Source organism: Coregonus lavaretus (genome assembly GCF_964263955.1).
Source record: "Coregonus lavaretus genome assembly, chromosome: 14".
Lineage (NCBI taxonomy): Eukaryota > Metazoa > Chordata > Actinopteri > Salmoniformes > Salmonidae > Coregonus > Coregonus lavaretus.
Genome location: NC_140001.1, coordinates 25,629,108 through 25,650,475, shown reverse-complemented (window position 1 = coordinate 25,650,475; position 21,368 = coordinate 25,629,108). Strand labels below are relative to the sequence as shown.

The 21,368-nt window shown below is 43.3% G+C and overlaps 1 protein-coding gene across 3 annotated transcripts in view; it reads right to left on the bottom strand.

Moving 5' to 3' along the window:
• The window catches only part of LOC311141284 (anthrax toxin receptor 1-like), a 51,995-nt gene that overhangs the window by 8,067 nt on the left and 22,560 nt on the right, over positions 1-21,368 (bottom strand). For 2 of the 3 annotated variants that reach the window (XM_084176565.1, XM_084176566.1), the window contains 7 exons: positions 21,261-21,330; positions 21,062-21,140; positions 19,103-19,198; positions 17,438-17,479; positions 15,409-15,504; positions 14,981-15,148; positions 14,186-14,266 (listed from right to left, as the gene is read on the bottom strand). In XM_084176565.1, the coding sequence (XP_084032691.1) occupies positions 14,186-14,266; positions 14,981-15,148; positions 15,409-15,504; positions 17,438-17,479; positions 19,103-19,198; positions 21,062-21,140; positions 21,261-21,330 (632 nt within the window). Of the gene's footprint in view, positions 1-12,222; positions 12,892-14,185; positions 14,267-14,980; positions 15,149-15,408; positions 15,505-17,437; positions 17,480-19,102; positions 19,199-21,061; positions 21,141-21,260; positions 21,331-21,368 lie in introns of those variants that run through there. The other variant, XM_084176567.1, reaches the window with a different exon arrangement.

The window sequence follows — 21,368 nt, the reverse complement described above, 5'->3', positions numbered from 1 at the left end:
TTGGATATCGTTGTCTCATTCAATTGAATAAGTTAAATTGCCGAACATACATTTTCAGGTTCTTCCAACTAATGAGACGTTTTAAACTTTTCCATATTAACCTAGATAAAGCAACGCTTTTCAGGTTAATTAAAGTTTAATTCCCAGATAGCCTATACAGGTATGATTAATCATTATCATTGATTAATCAATTCAGTTTGCTTTTGCAAATTCATTCATGACCAACTCCAACATTACTGATGCAGTATTGATGGTTAATTAACGTCTATAAATAGATTTAAATCGTTTTTGCAGCTTCCAACAACTCAAAACCCAAACTTAAAAATAATAATAATGTGCAAGCTATCAGAGGGGGTGGTCCCCACTCCCCCGCTAATTAGTGAACCCTCACCCATAAAAGGATTGATCGCTGACCTCAGCAAAAAATAGTAGAAATTGCGACAAACGCTCTCCAAAATCAACCATCGGGCGCAGGCCTTGTAAAGGTTCTCTCCAGTTTAGCCCTGATGTATCACCATCGGAGATTGGTATCGGTCCAATACCGCAGTGCACAGCTGAAGCACGAGCAAGAAATGATTGATATGAAGGAACAGGTGGAGAGAACCAGGAAACTAATGACAAAAGCAGATGAGGAAAACATTCTGTTAACCGAGGAACTGCGTTTGAAACCTGAACAATTTAAAGTAATTGCAAAAACTTATGACGATGAACGAGCACCAACTCTTCAACAAAATCGTCTTCTACAAGAACAACTCGATTCAGCAAAAACTAAATACGACAAAGTCCACACCAAACTAGATAAATCTGATGAGTTATCTATAAACAGGAGCGCGCAATATGATAACATACATGCAATTTTGATGAACGTTACTCAAAGCAATAATGTTCTAGTCCAAATGCTGTACACCAAAGACGATCAGTTAATGAACACAATGACCAACTTGGATGACAAATCAGCGAAACTCATTGAAGTCACTGACCAAATGAATGATGTGAGAATTCAGGTGATGAAGAGAGAAACATTGATTTCCAAGCAAGCGGAGGAAATCTCATCACTGAATCTCTCGCTCCATACTCAAGCTCTCTACTTGCAAACCATGTCAGATAAGTATGAGGCCGAACGGAGCAAGTGCGACACTCACGTGTCTGAAATAAGTACTCTAAGCGCCCAGGTGGACTCTGCCATGCAGCAGAATACCACCCTTAGGTACCATCTGGAGGAATTCCAGAACAGTCACACGCTACAGCGTGACTACCCAGTCAAGCAACCAAGCTCGCAACCGGAGCTCGGTACACAAAGGAGTGAAGACGACAGAAGGTTTCAGACTTTGCCTCTCGCAGATGTCCCTCAGTCTTCCCCTCTTGGCCATTCGGCACAGGGTAAAGGGTAATATGGCGCCTCCTTGCCAACAAAGCCAAAGCTTCGCTTCTCCTCTTGGCCTTTCAGCCCACAATTCCCCACAGGATGAAGCCAACCCTCCCCACGCATTTGGCAAGGAACACCTTGACAAACTCGTCAAAAACATCCACACCTTTGACCCTGTTCCAGGTAAGCCAAACAACACTGAGACGTTCCTAGCAGACATAGAGGACGCCTTGAATGGCTACCCGAACGCTACGGGTGCTGACAGGCTTTACTTGTTGAAGCGAACGTCGAATAGACACGTGCAAAACGACTACTCTAAACTTGCCACAGCTTTGAAAATAGAATTCAGTGGTTCTGCGACTCTCAAACACGACAGCTCGCTGGCTAACACTGTCAAACAAGCTCGGAATGAACACCCACAAGCTTACTATCATAGGCTCTGTTCAGCTTACTTTGGCCTACTCACTGAAACAGGAATGGAAGAGCTGTTACCATTCAAACAAATGTTTCTGTCAAACATGTATCCCAACTTCATTACCTACTTGGTTTGCCAATCTCAGAACTCAGAGAGCTTGTGAGCACAGCTTTTGAGGCATCAAAAGTGCGCAGCCCACATTGGTTTGCCAATCTCAGAACTCAGAGAACTTGTGAGCACAGCTTTTGAGGCATCAAAAGTGCGCAGCGCTAAGAGCCCTTACATCTCGATTTTGGAGCACTCACTCCAGTTAGAGAGTGCATTATCAGGTATTGAAGTGTCAAGAGACTACGTACAACAACGGTTTCTACCACGAAACCACGATACCAATTCCCACCACGGTCAAAATAACTGTAAAGTACGTCGCCAGCGAACGACTACCCCTACAATCGACCGGATCGCTACGTTCCTGCAACCAATCCACCCAAAGTGTCAGGGCACAAAGGTAACAGAGGTGAAAAAGGGTTCAATGATGACCGAAGCATACGCCAATACTCGCTAAAAGCTCTGCTAAGAGAAATAAAGAAGTGGAAAGAATTTGATAAACAGGAAAAAGACAAGTCACTATGACTAGACGTGGAATTGCCGGACAACAGGTCCGCCAGAATGAACACCCTTAGCAAGGACGTTAACAATCAAATTACTCCCGCTCTCACTCGAGACCCTATCCAGGGCCCGCTCGATCAAGACCCAAGCCCACAAGCTTTGTCTATAGTCTCTGATACAAATGTTGCGAAGAAAAAGGTCAAACACATCGCAAGAGTCAATTCCACTCTAAACCCGATAAGTCAATCTGTTTTCACCATGAACAGAAATTACACATCACGTCATTGCGAACGACCACTCCACTTTGTGGGGAATATGACCACAAAACGCGACTCAAACAGCCCATACCTGGAAACAGTCCTGGAGGACTGCTTAACCTGTCATGCGCTAATTGATTCGGGCTCGACAATATCACTCATCTCTCAAACGTTGTTCAATGATCTCAAAAGGGCTTTGAACCCAGCTAAACGTTTGTTGAAAACGGAACGATGCGATACTTCACTTTGAGGTTTCACCCAGACTACCTTGCCTTTCACGATGCGATTCATGCTGAAACTACACTTCCAAGATGTATCGCTTGTTCACCCTGTGTATGTTACCAGCCTTGAAAGTGAACCCCTGCTACTCGGAGTAGACTTGATGGATCGGTTGATCCCACTGATGGATTGGAAGACCAACCAAGTATGGTCACAGGCAACCGTGCCCTCTCCACTGACCATACTGTCGCTCCTACCGCTAACTGCGACACAGTCATCCACATAGAGCATCAAAATAACCCTTTTCGAAAAAGATGTCTCGACACTTCTCTGTGCAGCATCTGACCCAAGGAGATATTACGATATCTCGTCACATTCAATCAGCAAACCTGATTGACCAGTCCTTTCATGATTTCAAGCCAGCAGTCTCTGTGAATGAGCCACTTCACTCCTCCTTGGAGTCATGCAATACTGTAGCTGAGATTAACTTATCTTGTCCTACGGACACTTCCTCAAGCACTGCGGCAGTCTCAGGAATAAAAGCATCGACGTGCAGAGTGTACTCTGCTTCCGATGTTACATATTCCGCTTTGAGGGGGACTGAAACCCCTTACAATGAATCTAACGGCGTCAGTCTCACAACTGACCCAATGATTCCCACTGGTGAAACGCTGTGCCATATCGCAGAAAGATATCCTCGTCTCAGTTCGCAGGTACTGGAACGGTTGCCACATGCGGACGCTGTGGTGACTGACAGGCCATGACAGCCACTGAGTGTTTTCAAACACAAACACCAGGAGATTTGGTTGAATGGTTACAGCCAATCTACTAACCACACGGCTGCTGACAACTCGTACAAAGGGTCCAACCTTTTCGTTTGTGCCTCGCACACCAACACCCACCGCTGGTGGGGGGGTCCCAAGACACAAAGGCGGGGAATACTAGCCCAGACCCATGATGAGCCTCGTCGAGGCCGGTGGGGGGGTCAAGACTATGTGCAACACTGTACGAGGCCGCCAGAGCAGGAAACAAATCTAGTTGTAAACTTCCCCATGAGAACATAGAGGAGCGGACAAGCCTCTCGACGGGGTTAACCTTAGAACACATCTGAGATATCACTGAGGTGTACCACACTGGTCGTAAAAGAAGTCCAGTGGACTTTCCACCTCCAAAACAAATGGCAACGATAATCATTCCTTGCCATGTGTAGTTTATACTACAATGCAACTAGTAAAATGCTCTAATCAGGTATTACAGTAGGATAACATTTCAGAATACATCGGTAGGATTGCTGGTCCTCTTGAGTACCAGTACCAATGCCAGCAACAGTCAGTCCAGCCATAATCAGTAAAGGTTAGAGACCTAACAAGTGAAATTGCCCTTGACAACAGAGACAGAGGAGTTAGTAGTCACTCAGATTGCAAAACGTGGAAGGGAATCTCACAAAACACTCTTCTGATGGTTAACACACATGCCACTAATAAATAGAACCCTCCATTCAGGAGGAAAGTTATTAGAAGCCATGAACCATGATCACACTGCGTACGACTGGTTCAGAGCGTATAGAGTATTTCCGTTGTGAGGTTAGCTCCTCCAGGGATAACATAGCTATGAATTAGACTCCTTCATACCTATCGCCACTACAATGGTGTAAGACACCAATTCTTACTGACCTCCAGGCATTGACATGAAAATGATCTGATTACATCAGACTCATTCAGAACAGGTTGCAGCCTACCAGGATATCTGGTTTTCTTTCCCTTGGCATTGTCAGTAGCTGAGTGTAGATGCGGTGAGGAATCAAGCGCAGGAAACACGGGCATTCGTCAACAGACTTTAGTCACAAAAATAACAGCAGCAAAACAGGCGAACAGCCAACCCAACCGGGAGGCAAAATACACAGTACGCACAAAACACACAGTGCGTAAAAAGGCGATAGCGTACACAGTGCGGACTCTCGGAACAAATAACAATCCTGAGAGTAAATATCACAGAGCAACAGCTTGACAAATAAACAATACCACATAACACCTGCCCCCACACACGAAAACTAAATAGGCAACCAAATCAAACACTAACAAGGGACAGGTGTACAAACAGACAAAACCAAACAAACATGAAACATCGAACGGTGGCAGCTAGTACTCCGGGGACGACGACCGCCGAAGCCTGCCCGAACAAGGAGGAGGAGCAGCCTCGGCCGAAACCGTGACAGGCATGCACACTTGTGTAAGCATAAACACACATGTACAACGGAATATTCAATGAGGATTTATGCTAGGATCACTTAAGGGTGCGAGAAAAACACCAGCCTTGGTAAAAGGGAAAATTTACCCTGAGGCCTTTGATTCTACAGCTACCGTATCCACCAGTTTCTTCCCAGAAGTCCATAGGTCATCCCTGTAGACTGTCCGAAGCTAGTGCCTTACAGCTGTAGACTTATCATGTAGTTGTCAACTTAGGATAGTGCCTAAGCAACACACCACTAAGTAGGAAAACCCTAGACATGACATTAGAGACAATGCTATGATAGAGTCATTTAGCGAAGACCGTGGATGTATATAGAATAAAGTCCAATTAGATGATTAAGGTGTGGTAAGTACATTTTGTATTTCTTTTGTTTATGCTTTTATTCATTTTGTTTCATTTTCTCTGACACTTAGGAAGTGATATAGCTACAAACAAGTTCCCCATACAACCATCAGTTAGTGCCAGAGCGCCGCTCATTTGGGAAATAAATGTAATGATGTATTTCGTGAGTGTGTGTGCGTTGTTAACATCTGCCTAAGTTACTGCCCAGATCTACCAGCCTTGACGACCAGACGACAGGTCCGGAATGGCGATGCCCAACCCGGACGCCCGCTGCCCATTCTTGTGGTGGACTGCTCCGTTGGAAGAAAGCCTACCAGGGTAAACAACCAGAGGGGGACCGCAACGGCGATCCCCAACCAGGACATCCCCTGGCCATTCTTGTGGTGGCCTGCAGCTTGCATAGATCCTCCCAAGGTAAACCACCAGAGGGGGACCGCAACAATGATCCACAACCAGGACATCCTGTGGTCATTTTTATGGTGGGTTGCAACTTGCATAATAATATCAAGATTGAACCACCAGAGGGGGACTGTCATGACTTGCCCTCATGGGTTGAGGATCAAAGATGCCGGCTAGGCAAAGGTTTGAACACCCCCTTTCCTGGGGGCCAGTTTTATGACCAGTCGTAAATTCCTTACAGAAACTTTTCCGTGCCATGCAGGTTTGGGAGAGGGAATTTCCCTGTGGAACAAAGGAAGTCTTCCCGCCAAGACTCCAACATCCAAAAGTGGATAATGAAACAATATTCCTACTTCAAAGAATGTGGGAAATGGTCGGTGGGGAATTAAAGAACAATCAAGTCAAATGCGTTACTATGTTGTTATGTTATTAAAGACGGTGGAACAACATAACTGTATCTCTGGGGGTGTGCACTTCCCAGTTATGAGGTTTGCATCTAATTGTTGTATAAAACAAATTATTAAGTATAATAATACTTTTGTGAAGATAACAATGTGAATTTAGCATTCTAGATGGGATGATTGTTTTCCATATTGATTTGTTCACAGTCAGTGGCCACGCCCAGATGAGCAAAAAACATGATGAAATGCCCCCTTTTCTACTCAAGTATAAAACCCCTTGTGACGAAATTTACCTCAGACCAAGCAGATTACGGTATAAACTGGATGTTGCAAAATGTTGAATTTCTACCAGACCAGGAAGTGTGAAGCTGAAGCTACACGGCTTAAAATGGTTAGACCAGGAAGCCCCACGGCTTAAAATGGTTGACACTCTACAGACCAGCCGACATGCAGCGCGAGCTGAATATGGCAAAATGGTTTAAAACTACAACTCCATTACCAAAGGAAAAGACCAAACAGACTACGGTATAAGCCGGATTTTGCAAATGGTTTAATTTCTATCAGACCAGCAGACGTGAAGCGTGAGCTAAATGTTACAAAATGGTTAGACCAGAAAGACCATAAAATGTGAGACGGTAGTCCATACATTTGAAATGGAGAAACTCTGAAACTCTCAACCTCTACACGAGGTGAAGAAGACAACGCTTTAGACCTTATCATATCAGTCTGCAGCTGGCATGAATAGTCGTCTAGAGAACTTTCACTAAAGACACGAGTTGGGAAGGACAATCCCTCTCAGACAACCGTTGGTACATCTGAAGTATCTATTCTAACAGATCAACTTTACAAACTACAGGGTACACTGAAGTATCCATTCTAACCACCACTACGACCAGAAACTCTACCAAGGACATTGGGATCTCTGGTGGGCAAACCAGAGTTCTACATCATCAACTCAACTATCGAGGATAGCTACACGTAAATACATGTTGCATTTCTAATCCGAATGAGCGATGATTAGGGTTCTAAGCAGTTGTATTTCCGTGAGCGTAGTTTACAAAGTAACAACGATAGTTTGAATCTCTGTCTCTCCCTTCCAAGCTTTCATGCTATTGTTATTCCAGTGCACTATGGACCTGTTTTCATTGTATTACGTTAGTAATCAATAACCTGTGTGTGTGTGTTTGTATTGTTGTTTTATTTAGTTAGTTAGTAAATAAATAATTAAGCCAATTTGTGTATTGCTGATTCATCAATAAGGTTAGGGTTCTTGCAGGTTCAAAGATTATGCGATGTTCAGAATGAGACTGATAAGAGGTAATTATTTAATAAGTGACTGTTATCGATATACAGTGAGGGAAAAAAGTATTTGATCCCCTGCTGATTTTGTACGTTTGCCCACTGACAAAGACATGATCAGTCTATAATTTTAATGGTAGGTTTATTTGAACAGTGAGAGACAGAATAACAACAAAACAATCCAGAAAATGTCAAAAATGTTATAAATTGATTTGCATTTTAATGAGGGAAATAAGTATTTGACCCCTCTGCAAAACATGACTTAGTACTTGGTGGCAAAACCATTGTTGGCAATCACAGAGGTCAGACGTTTCTTGTAGTTGGCCACCAGGTTTGCACACATCTCAGGAGGGATTTTGTCCCACTCCTCTTTGCAGATCTTCTCCAAGTCATTAAGGTTTTGAGCGTGACATTTGGCAACACAAACCTTCAGCTCCCTCCACAGATTTTCTATGGGATTAAGGTCTGGAGACTGGCTAGGCCACTCCAGGACCTTAATGTGCTTCTTCTTGAGCCACTCCTTTGTTGCCTTGGCCGTGTGTTTTGGGTCATTGTCATGCTGGAATACCCATCCACAACCCATTTTCAATGCCCTGGCTGAGGGAAGGAGGTTCTCACCCAAGATTTGACGGTACATGGCCCCGTCCATCGTCCCTTTGATGCAGTGAAGTTGTCCTGTCCCCTTAGCAGAAAAACACCCCCAAAGCATAATGTTTCCACACATTACATGTTGGGTTTGTAGTTTTGTTCAGTGTATATATATATGTGTGTGTGTGTGTGTGTCAGGGTTTCATTAGGAAGACATTTGATGGCAGAATTGTAATTTACTGGACATTTAAGAAATGTATCAGATGTATCGGATCCATATGCATCGGTTGCGCAACCTGATTAGGCCATCCACCCAGCGTGCTCAAAATGCCAGAAATCACATTTAGTTTATGGTAATTCATTTTAACAGAACATGCAACTCCGATGCAGTGGTGACCCGTCATTCAGGGCAGGTGGGGCAGAGCCAATCATTAAATTCATTAAAATCAAGCATTGAGTTAATAAAGCCGCATACAAACATGGTCTCTTTTTTGCTTTCTTGAGTAAGGCAGCTCCAAAATGCAGGTGTTTCAGCCTAGCTCAGTGCTTTCTGTGGTGGTGGGGCAGCCATTGGAAAATACGGAGTGTAGGTGTTGGTAATGTTCTCTAGTTACGCCATGATTAGCTCAGTGTTCTGTCACTCGTGGGGACAGTATGTCACCGCCTAGTCTAAGGGTAGAGCTTGAAAATTCAAGCCCCTTGGGTGCTGCCATAGAGTTACATTAGAAGTGCCCATCCAAGAAGGCTGAAGGTCATTGGACACAGATAAAATGACGTCAAATCACATTATATCTACAGACTATTTGATTGGATCATGTCAACATCATACTTTCAAAATCTTAGCTAGCAGTCATCATCATGAATCAAGTCAACAATCTACTGGCAAATCCTTTTTAATCCTTGTCATATGAAGATAAATAATGAATAGAAATTATAGATAAAACGTATCGGTGCTCATCGTCCATTGGACATACAGTGGGGGAAAAAAGTATTTAGTCAGCCACCAATTGTGCACGTTCTCCCACTTAAAAAGATGAGAGAGGCCTGTAATTTTCATCATAGGTACACGTCAACTATGACAGACAAATTGTCATGGACCAACATCAGGCCGTCTTACAAAATCAACATCTAAAAGAAGCACTGGTATAAACATAATCGTGGTGTCGTCAGCAAACTTGATGATGGAGTTGGTGTCGTGCAAAGCAACGCAGTCATGGTGAACAGGGATTACAACAGAGGACTGTGGACAAACCCCTGGGGCGCCCCTGTGTTAAGAGTCAGTGTGGAGGTGGTGTTATTGCCAATCCTCACAGCCTGTGGTCTGCCTGTCAGGAAGTCCAGGATCCAATTTGTAAGTCGCTCTGGATAAGAGCGTCTGCTAAATGTCATCCAGTTGCAGCGGGTGGTGTCCAGACCCAGGGCTCTGAGCTTGGTGTCGAGCTTGGAGGGAACAATAGCGTTGAATGCTGAACTGTAGTCAATGAACAGCATTCTCACATAGGTGTTCCTCTTGTCCTGATGTGTTACGGCCATGTGAATAGCGATGGAAATGGCATCTTCCGTGGATCTGTTGGAGCGGTGGGCAAGTTGGAGTGGGTCCAGTGTGCCTAGCATGCTGGCCTTGATGTGGGCCATGACCAGCCTCTCGAAGCACTTCATGATGACAGAGGTGAATGCGACGGGGCATTTGTCATTTGGGCATGTCACCTTGTTTTTCTTTGGCACTTGGACGATGGTGGTCTGTTTAAAGCAGGTGGGGACTACAACCTGTGTCAGGGACAGGTTGAAGATGTCAGAGAAGACGCCTGCTAGCTGGTCAGCACACACTCTGAGCCAAGGATGCCATCTTGCCTGGCGGCTTTGTGAGTATTCATTCTTTTGAGAGTTTTCCTCATGTCAGCCTCGGAGAGCGAATGCACCTGATCGTCCGGAGCAGCGAGGGTATTCCTGGATGGCTCGGTATTGTCTGCCTCGAAGCGAGCATAGAATGTGTTAAGTTCGTCTGGGAGGGAGGCTTCGGTGGGCACCGCATAGCTGGATTTGCTTTTGTAGTCTGTGATTGTCTGTAGTCCTTGCCACATGCGACAAGTCTGTATTGTCTTTTTGCGTCTCTAATGGATTTGCGGAGCTCGTACCTGCTTGCCTTGTACGCGTTGCGCGCCACCAAGTCATTGGGGTTCATTCTGCTGACGTTGAATGCTGCAGTACGGGCTCTCAGCATTGTGCGGATATCTCTGTTCATCCAGGGTGTTTGGTTGGGGTATGTCTGGATTGTTATTGTGGGTACATCATCAACACATTTTCTAATTAAGCCTGTGACTGATGATGTATATTCCTCAATGTTGATGGATGAGGCCTGGGTGGATGAATCTTTGAACATATTCCAATCAGTATTCTCAAAACAATCCTGCAGCATTGAGTCTGCCTCCTCTGTCCAGCACCCCACTATTCTCTGTGTTGGTGGCTCCCTCTTGAGTTGCTGATTGTAGGCGGGGAGTAGGGACAGAGAGACATTATCTAATTGGCCGAAGTGGGAGCAGGGGATGGATTTGTATGCGTCACAGATGTTTGTTCTTGTTGGCTAATGATCTTGTACAGTTCGCTGAGTGACGCCTTAGTGTTTGCTTGTGGCGGTATGTACACAGCTGTTATAATAACACACATGAATCTCTCGGCATATAGTGGGGTCGGCTTTTTAGCATCAGAAACTCCAGGTTGGGTGAACAGGAGCTCGCAATGTTTTCAACTTCGGTACACCAGGATTTGTTTATGAGGAAACATACCCCTCCCCCGACTCTTAACTGAAGCCGCCGTTCGATCCATTTAAAATATGGAGAAGCTGTCTGGTTGAATAGCAGAGCCGAGTGTATTGTCCGTAAGCCACGTCTCAGTAAAAACAGACATAGCATTCCTTGATGTCCTTCTGCGATTGAAGGCCTGCTCTGAGTTCACAAAGTTTATTTTCCAGCAATTGGACATTAGCCATCAGGATACTAGGAACAGGAGGCAGTTTAGTTTGGATGTATTTATGCATTTATATTCCAAACAATAGCCAGTGTTTTGGAACACTGGCTTTTGTTTTTGAATATTAAACAATAACCCTACGTACATGCTTTGCTTTCTGTGCGAGCTTTCCCCTTGTAAGGATTATTGTCAGTGACAATATTGCGTGTATAACCTTTTATGTTTTGCTTAAATCGGTCAAGCTGCCTACCTACAATCCAACTACAGTGGATAGGTTACAGTGACCAGTTGTCTGGGTCTATCAAGTCCCTGTGGAGCAGCCTGGGAGAAGACTGAAGGGGGAGGGCATGAGGATCGTCATCCTCTAGGTAGCACTCAGGCAAACTGGTGAGACCTTTACTGACTGCTGTTGGGATTCCTGAGGTGGAACCACTAACTCAAATCAACACTCCTATTGCCTTGACTCACGTGGCAGAGCAAATCTTTTTTTTTTACTGCCCCCTGACCTTTGAAAAATAGTATGTTTATGAAAGACTACCTGAGAGGAATAAAATAGGTTTTACTTCTTGAGTTCAGCTCTGATTTCAAAGCACAAACTAAGACGTCAAACAATGAATACCAAATGTGGATGAAACGTCTACAGCTGATGCAACCCTTGCTGTGTGCCACCACACCATGATGTTTTCTTTGTGTCTCGAATTGAAATCAGTACAGCTCCTCATTAGAGCCCCAACCAATGACTGTATATATGAATGGACAACGCCGTCGATCATGTGACACCGTTCATTCCTATGTGAAGACTCCATAGCACATTGAAGTTAAATGAAGTCGGTAAAGATGGCATCTCAAGGAGACATAACATGCGCAGTTTGAGCTACTCCAGGAAGTGACGTTGCAGGTTAGCTCAGTGCTGCCCGCGCTCATTGAGTAACTCAAGTTGAAGGCCGACCAGGGTAATGCAGTCTGCCATTAGCAACTAAATTATCCTTATAACTTGTTCTGTGTGTGATTTTAAAATAATTGGTTCAAGGACATACATCTGGTATATTAGAAGCAATTATTGGTACCATGATTGTCTTCTAAAAAAGGTTTTATTTACACGAAGATTAACATTTTTCCATTCACTGGGGATCCTGTTTTCTGCAAACAATGCCTGCAGTTCCGCGGTCGGCCTTGAACTTCTGTGGCTTCAGTGAGAGGGGGCAGTCGTTCTCCCCTGGCACCAACACAGGGGCAGAGGAGAGGAAGCAGGGGCTCAGCTCTCTCCCCACTATCCCTGTCAGGGCACTGGAACATTGGATAAAGGGAATCGGACTGAGTAGGTAATGTCCAGGGGATGTATTGCTGGAATCATGGCCAGATTCTGTCCCTCCTACAGCTGCATTGGTTTGGGGGAAACTATAAAAACAATGCCTTAACTTGAGATCTTAATTGCAACCAGAGCAGGCTTGTTTACTGACTGAGAGTCAAAAAGAAAACTAGAGAGTTCTCCACCTACTTCCTGTGTACTAATGAACGAACAGTTTCACTCCTACTCTTAATTATGTATAGCTTAGTTGTGATTAATGTCACCAATTATTTACAGTGTGACAGGCATTAGAATAGAGTCTGTTAGTTTTTATTTTCGCTTTTTAAGTCTTGTTTGCTATTATTTCCCCTCATGTGCTGGCAAAGGCAAATTCATGACAGCGTTCCAATTTTTCTGATGTCTCTGTAATTTCGACTGTCTCTCTTCATCTTACGGTGGGGAGTGCAGACCAATGGAGCTGCAGTAAGCAGTTGTACCTAAGAAGACAGCATAAAAAGCCTCATTGGTGGTTATGTGGGCAGTCAGTGTTCCAGGCCTTTCATGTGCCCCCTGCAGGCCCCAATGCTTCCCCTCGCCCTGCTGGGTCCTTTACTGTAATATCCTCACATTCGCATCAACAAGTTACACAATTAACCACATAGCTTTATGTACAAGGAAAAACAAAAAAATCAGCCACATTGGAAAATGCTAAAATCTTTTGAGAATTATTTATTTGAGCCTATCCCTCAGATGACTCTGGGCCTGACAATTCACTTTAGCTCCATCCACCCTGAACAGCTACACATTAATTCAGGTTGAACTTCCTGTGAAGGAGGAAGTAAAGTCTATTGAATCAATCTTCCTCTCTGTTCTCATTCTCCTCAGCACAGCCCAGTCAGACCTGACCACAGCTCCAGTGGAGGCTGCTGAGGGGAGGACGGCTCATAATAATGTCTGGAACTGAGCGAATTAAATGGCATCAAACACATGAAAACTATGTGTTTGATGTATTTAATACCATTCCACTAATTCCGCTCCAGCCATTACCACGAGCCCGTCCTTCGCAATTAAGGTGCCACCAACCTCCTATGCACAGCTCTCAACACAAGCCTGTAACTCTTGGGGGGTTTCTAAAGTCATGGGTGCCACCTCACCACAAGTTTTCCCAGCAGTCCTCTCTTTCTACAGTATGTGTGCTTGATTGCTAACAGCTGTGCCCATTTCTCTTGCTACATTTTCTGTTGCTTCAAAATGTACTCCTGCCAACCCCTATGCAAAGCCTGATTCATGCGTCACCAAATAAAAACACAGACTGGCTTTATGGAGGAGGAGGGCATGATGGAGTTCATTATAGTCTATTTTCTATGGAATAATGGACCATACCCCTTAGCAAATTACAAGTAAAAATGTTAACACAAGATATTTTGGCTTGGATTTCATAGTTCCCTATTAAAAGATAACTTATTTAAAAACCTTATTGTTTAATAGTTGAAAGTCACAACCTCTGACAGATTTAAACAGGTCAATGAACATCATGTGGCGATATAATAGTATTGCTACAGTATGTTTTAGAGACTCCTGTACAGAACACTGTAATGCGGTTAGTTACAGGTTGCTTGATCAGGAAAATTGCAAAGAGAATTCAATTTTCCTGCAATGGAAACCGTGACGTGTTTCAGAGAGCACTGGGTTCCATATGACGCAGGCAGAGTTGGATTGTAGAAGGGGGCCTGATCATTGGCCTCACATGACCTTGCTCTGTCTACATGTATCCAGCTTGTTGGGTCTTACCTTATCTCCTGGGTGTGGTCGCATCAAAGATACACGGTCATAGCCTTTCCTCAGCAACACCCATAGAGCATCCAGTTTGCCCTGCAATCACAGAGCAGTACACAATACCAATAAGACCCTTTAAGATGCTTTTTGTACATGGTGTGGGTGGGTGTGACTATAAATCACTATAAAACATACATTTACACACTATACTTATACTTTACATGCATTTCCAGGGATTATCTTCGAACTCAAACCATAACTCCACAATGTTCTCAATGCATATCTATCTGTCACCAATTAGAGGGTTCACTTTGTAGATTGAAATTCAATTTAATGATAAAACCTCTGACCCAGATTATTATCAAAGCCAGAGCCTGAACAAATTATATTTGCTCATTGTGAATTCTGCATAGACCCAGCCATTGCTAAGAGGTTGGGGAAGGGGGGCAGAACAAAAATAATCGGTTTTTCTTCACAAAACTGCTGGTTCTGCAGCCCTTGCCCCCTGGAGGTCAGTCCGGTGTATATCTGGTTTCTATTAGCCATCTCCTGCTGACTGTCAGGACATATAGAACAATGCCTTTAACTAGCGCCTGACCCTGTGTGTAGGGGCTCCATGCCAGTGGTCACGTAAGGACTGGGATCTCAACACTAAAATATCCCACATGAAATGCCTACATAATAAACTCCAGCTTCAACCCACCCTATCAGTCTATACATGGCCATATATAAAGGAAGCTATGTTGAGTATGTGATTGAACTTGACAGCTGTGTGTCCAATGTGTTTCTTTATATTGGCCAGGTCAATACCTTAATTGGTGAGTACCACTTGTGAGGGCCTGGAGGCTTGCGCATGCCATTGTTGAGAATGCGAATCGGGGTCTGTATAAACTCCTGCTCGGGTATCTTCACCCTGGCGTTCTTGGCCTTCTCCAGCTTGGCTCCCTCCTCAGTAGAGCCTTTCTCACCCCAACGCACCTGACAAATAACAAGAGGTTTTCAGACCTGTCTAGCTTCATTTCAACCACATTCAAGCAGTTGGATCAACCACTAAGTGTGTGCTTGGTTGTTTGCCGTTGCTGATCTGTCAAACAGAGTCTTCCTATATCAAATAGCATGGAGAGGAAAGCTGTAGATTGAGAGTGAGGGCAGGTACATTACAGTAGTATGAAGTACAGTAGTGGGAATGAAAGCTAGTTGTCAGAATTTAAATGCAACAGGGCTCCAGGGAAGCTCACCTCCATCCTTTTGATTCCACCCACACCTCTGCCCCCATAGTAGGAAGCATCGACCGTGGGCCACTTCTTCTTGGGCATCCAATCTGATTCCTCATCCTGAAGTGGGGGGAGATAGAGAGAGTGTGTAAAGACAGGTGTCAATATCTCACATTTGTTTCACAGTATCTAAGACAGGGTTAATAAAAATTCAGGTCTGAGATGATTGATCATTTCATACACACTGGCACTGTTGGTTCTGAGATACAGTTTAAACACCAAGCCCCCTGCCTCTCCATATTTCATATACCCTACTCTCAGTCTAATAATTCAGGTTCTGGGTATAATTTCCTTTACTGTCTAAGTCAGTCTCCATCTACTCACTCTCCCCCTCGCCTCCTTATCTCCAGTCCCGTCCGTGGCGTACATCAGATCAGAGGAAATGACAGAGCCCACCTCCTCATGTTTCAGCTCTTTAACAGGCCCAGATTCAGACTAATCAAATTCATCAGGACTATGATCAGGGCCTGCCAGAGAGGAGGCGGCAATAACATCAGGCTATCGGTATCACCCTCACTGACCCTCAGAGAGACACAGACAATGGGCAAAGAGCTTCACAGAAAACTGGAGGAGATACCTCCTATATGATCTAATTGAAATGGAGTGGGGGAGATGCTTTCTTCACCCTTTTTGTGTGGACATTCCATATGCTGGGTTAATGAGGTGATTTTACGACAATCGATGTCTTACAAAATCAACATCTAAAAGAAGCACTGGTATAAACATAATGATATCAGTTGAGAAGACAAGTACTTGGACTACAGTATACACCTGCCTCTCTATTCTTTCCTGACGACAACCATAGTTGCATCCCCCCACCCCCCCAAAAAAGGGTTTATACTAAACTGAAATAATTGCAACATTTATGAAAATAGTATTTGCTGTAAAAAAGCTTAATTCCATTCAAATTAGTCAGGTTAGATAGAATTCTGTTGACAGTTTACAATGTTTTGTAACTAGAGTCATTTGCGGTGCTGTCTGTTGTTCACTGTGAAAGTATTTGTTGTTGTGAAGTATTGTTTGATTCATCTGATAAGTCAGTGGATTCCCAGTGGTCTGGAGGGATCTCAAGGAAAGGACTCCAAACAGATGGCTCTTAAATAAGGCCTTAATTGAAACCTTAAACTAAAATAAAATCCCATACAGTGAAGTAAAGATACAATTATTATCAGCTTTATTTTTATTATACATGGGGGGGTATAGAAATTGATTATCAGTTTGTACAGTGACCAGAGAAGGGGCTGTTCAAATAAGCTCTCCTGCCTTTTTTATCAGAATGTATTTGCTGGGAGTAAGGAGGGGTTTAGGACTACATGAGGTGTGGGAAAAGACAGGTCTTCATAGTGGGAGGGTGTTGTCCTGACCATACTCTGGTTGATGGATACAGTACTACATATCTATCATGACATGACTGTAAGTCACTTTGGATAAAAGCGTCTGCTAAATGGCATATTATTATTATTATTATTATGACAATACTTCAAAGACAAAACCACAGCAATTGGGCGGAATAAATATCTTGGTCATATGTCAGTCTATAAAATCATGGGGAATATTCCAAATGGTCAGTGAGGTTTGAGATTATTGAAGAAAATGGACCATAAGCAATGGTTTCCAACACCTATTAACATTCCAAATGGTTTTGCTACATGTCAGTCAGTCCACTATATCCTGGTAGCCTGCAGTACTGTATCTTTCTTGTGGATGGGAAATATAAATCTAGGATAACTGTTGTTCACTAAAACGCTCCACCAAAAGTATTATTACTTTACCTATAAAACAAATGGCTGAAAGAGTGTTTCTCTTCTGCTTAGTGGCCATTACATTTAGAGCCATAGCATTGTGCTACAGTGAGTGAATAGAGACTTTTCTACCCTTCCAGAGACAATCTCTAACTATAAAGTCAGACATACTGTGGAAAATCTAACCCACACTCCAACAGTAATCAACATAAAGTGTTACTTGTTTTTTTTTGTTATTGTTTTTTTCTTACCGAACTGTCTTCCACTACTGGTGGTGGTGGCTCATGGATAATCTGGGGGGGGGGGTGAAGAGAAAGAGTTTACACTGTAATGAGCATGTAAGAAAACATACATGCACTTCAAAATACACATTTCAAAACATGATTTCATGAAAACACATGGCTCAGGAATAGTTTTTTTCTCTCCCTTGTTCTACTATTTACAAGCGACTGACCTAGAAATCTGCCATCCAGATTCCTAAACCTGGTATGTTGGTTGGGTGGGGAGAGGAAGAGGGATAGGGGTGGGGGAGAGTAAAGGGCATGCGAGTGTATGCTCCACGCTCACTTGTTTTTCTGTTTTCAACTATGATGAAATTCAAGGAACCCTGTGTAAAACATATTCCAGGCAAAGGACATCTTAAAACATTTTACAGACAGTGATTAACTACCAGCTCCTCCTGTTGGATTTAGGCAGAGCCCTGTGATGATGTAGTAGAATATTACAATAATCTAAATGCTTAGTAAATATAGATAAAACTGTATTTTCCTCAAATTCACTTGGCTCAATCTATAGCAAAATACATGCTTGTGATGTGTCCATGGCTAACAAAACGTTGAGCAACTATAACTGTAAGCACTTAGAAAATAACCTGGCCAAGGCAATTAATATACATGACTTGAAACTATACTTATTTTCCTCTGTGCTTCCCAAAGGTTGGAATAGTAGCTGATTTCCCATGGTAACCAAGCATAACTTTCCTAAACAGTGCTGGGCAAGGATTTCCACTGAAAATAACTGACAAGAACTATAAAGCTAAGGAGAGAGAGTAACATAGTAAAAACTGACATCTTTTTCTGCGTATTTCCAACTTTTCAGTTTCCAGGCTTGTAAAACAGATATTGAATGGGCAATACATGCTTCAATTCCATAGACCAGAAGTGTTGCATTTTGTTAGGCATGGCTGGGAGGGAGAGGCAGTAGATTATTATGCAAAATCAGGTGGCGTGGAGTGATTCTGAGAATGACTAACCTCTGTATTCTGGGAAAAATATGTGACCTCATGGAATTTGTTTTAGGAGCTTTGACAAACATGAACACTGTGTGATTGTGTAACCTACTTCCCATATCTTGATGATGGCGTAAGTTTCCTCTCTCCTCTCAATGTTTTTGTCTAAATACTAGAACAATACTGAGAAGCTACATTGCCCTTGACCTCCATGAGCTGAGGGGGCAGCGGTTCTGTGAACTCCAGTGGAACTAATGACTTCAACAGAGGGACTAATTACTTCAGCACACATTTACCACTGGGCTTTGACCCCTGGTGACCTCTGGTGACCTTTGGGCATAATGGACTAACAAAATCAATTGGAGGCCAAAAAGGCCAAGGAGTCTCATCCTTTACTGACTCATATAACCCTCTCACCATGGGAATGTTGTTCAGGTTAGCAAGGTTCTCTGAGTGTGCCAAGGTCAGACAAAACAACTCTGGAAAAGAAATCTGTGATCATCTGTGAGCATTATCACGGTGTATAAAGAGTTTAAAGAGTTGTCTAAGAAAATACTTAGTGGAAATGCTGTAAGCTACACATAGGTTTACCTACCGTATAGGGCAATCTGTGTTTAATTTAAAAAGGTTAAAGCTTGTAAGACACTGTCCATGAGTGTGAATATGACAGATAGTTTATGTGACTCACCACAGTGCAGCAGAGAGGCCAGAACCACCAGAGCAGCATGAGGACTAAGAGCATCATGAGGATGAGCAGGGCGATGGCCAGGATGGTTCCATCAGACTGGGACAGACAGAGAGTGAGGGACACCGGTCAAACTCAGTCTCAACAACAGTGCAAAGGCTGAGAACCATCAGAAACTTCAAGTGCCTGTTATTGTCTAACTACAGGGGAATAACATAATAAGGCATAGTTTGAGACAGTTACAGTGCCTTGCAAAAGTATTCATCCCCCTTGGTGTTTTCCTATTTTGTTGCATTACAACCTGTAATTTAAATGGATTTTTATTTGGATTTCATGCAATGGACATACACAAAATAGTCCAAATTGGTGAAGTGAAATGAAAAAAATAACTTGTTTCAAAAAATTCTAAAAAATAAATAATGGAAAAGTGGTGGGTGCATACTGTATGTATTCACCCCCTTTGCTATGAAGCCCCTAAATAAGATCTGGTGCAACCAATTACCTTCAGAAGTCACATAATTAGGTAAATAAAGTCCACCTGTGTGAAATCTAAGTGTCACATGATCTGTCACATGATCTCAGTATATATACACCTGTTCTGAAAGGCCCCAGAGTCTGCAACACCACTAAACAAGGGGCACCACCAAGCAAGCGGCACCATGAAGACCAAGGAGCTCTCCAAACAGGTCAGGGACAAAGTTGTGGAGAAGTACAGATCAGGGTTGGGTTCTAAAAAAATATCCGACACTTTGAACATCCCACAGAGCACCATTAAATCCATTATAAAAAAATTGAAAGAATATGGCAACACAACAAACCTGCCAAGAGAGGGCCGCCCACCAAAACTCACGGACCAGGCAAGGAGGGCATTAATCAGAGAGGCAACAAAGACACCAAAGATAAACCTGAAGGAGCTGCAAAGCTCCACAGCAGAGATTGTATCTGTCCATAGGACCAATTTAAGCCGTACACTCAACAGAGCTGGGCTTTACGGAAGAGTGGCCAGAAAAAAGCCATTGCTTAAAGAAAAAAAATAAGCAAACACGTTTGGTGTTCACCAAAAGGCATGTGGGAGACTCCCCAAACATATGGAAGAAGGTACTCTGGTCAGATGAGACCAAAATTTAGCTTTTTGGCCATCAAGGAAAACACTATGTCTGTCGCAAACCCAACACCTCTCATCACCCCGAGAACACTATCCCCACAGTGAAGCATGGTGGTGGCAGCATCATGCTGTGGGGATGTTTTTCATCGGCAAGGACGTCAGAATTGAAGGAATGATGGATGGCGCTAAATACAGGGAAATTCTTGAGGAAAACCTGTTTCAGTCTTCCAAAGATTTTAGACTGGGACGGAGGTTCACCTTCCAGCAGGACAATGACCCTAAGCATACTGCTAAAGCAACACTCGAGTGGTTTAAGGGGAAACATTTAAATGTCTTGGAATGGCCTAGTCAAAGCCCAGACCTCAATCCAATTGAGAATCTGTGGTATGACTTGCTGTACACCAGCGGAACCCATCCAACTTGAAGGAGCTGGAGCAGTTTTGCCTTGAAGAATGGGCAAAAATCCCAGTGTCTAGATGTGCCAAGCTTGTAGAGACATACCCCAAGAAACTTGCAGCTGTAATTGTTGCAAAAGGTGGCTCTACAAAGTATTGACTTTGGGGGGGGGTGAATAGTTATGCATGCTCAAGTTTTCCGTTTTTTGGTCTTATTTCTTGTTTGTTTCACAAGAAAAAATATTTTGCATCTTCAAAGTGTAGGCATGTTGTGTAAATCAAATGATACAAACCCCCAAAAAATCTATTTTAATTCCAGGTTGTAAGGCAACAAAATAGGAAAAATGCCAAGGGGGGTGAATACTTTCGCAAGCCACTGTATTGGTTCATGTGAATCTTTGATGGGAGTACCGCATGGCACATAGTTGTGGTGCACAGTGGTGTGGTGCATGTTCTACTTACACAGCTCACAGTTGTAATGGTGACTGAACTGGAAATGAAACTAAGACCTTCATTCATGCTGACATAGAGTTTGGCTGCCCTGGAACATAAATGGAGTGTAAAGAGATAGAGTGTGGTGAGGATGGGTGACAGAAATATCAGCAGATAAATAGCAGATAAAGATAAAACCTGATATTCATTCAGTGATGGTAGTACTTACATTCCATCTTCCTGTAGAATGGGGGCAGGACAGAGAAGATATGTATCTTCCACTATTAATGGCTTCACACCTAGAGGAGTAGAGTAGAACGAAGGGTCACAATATTGA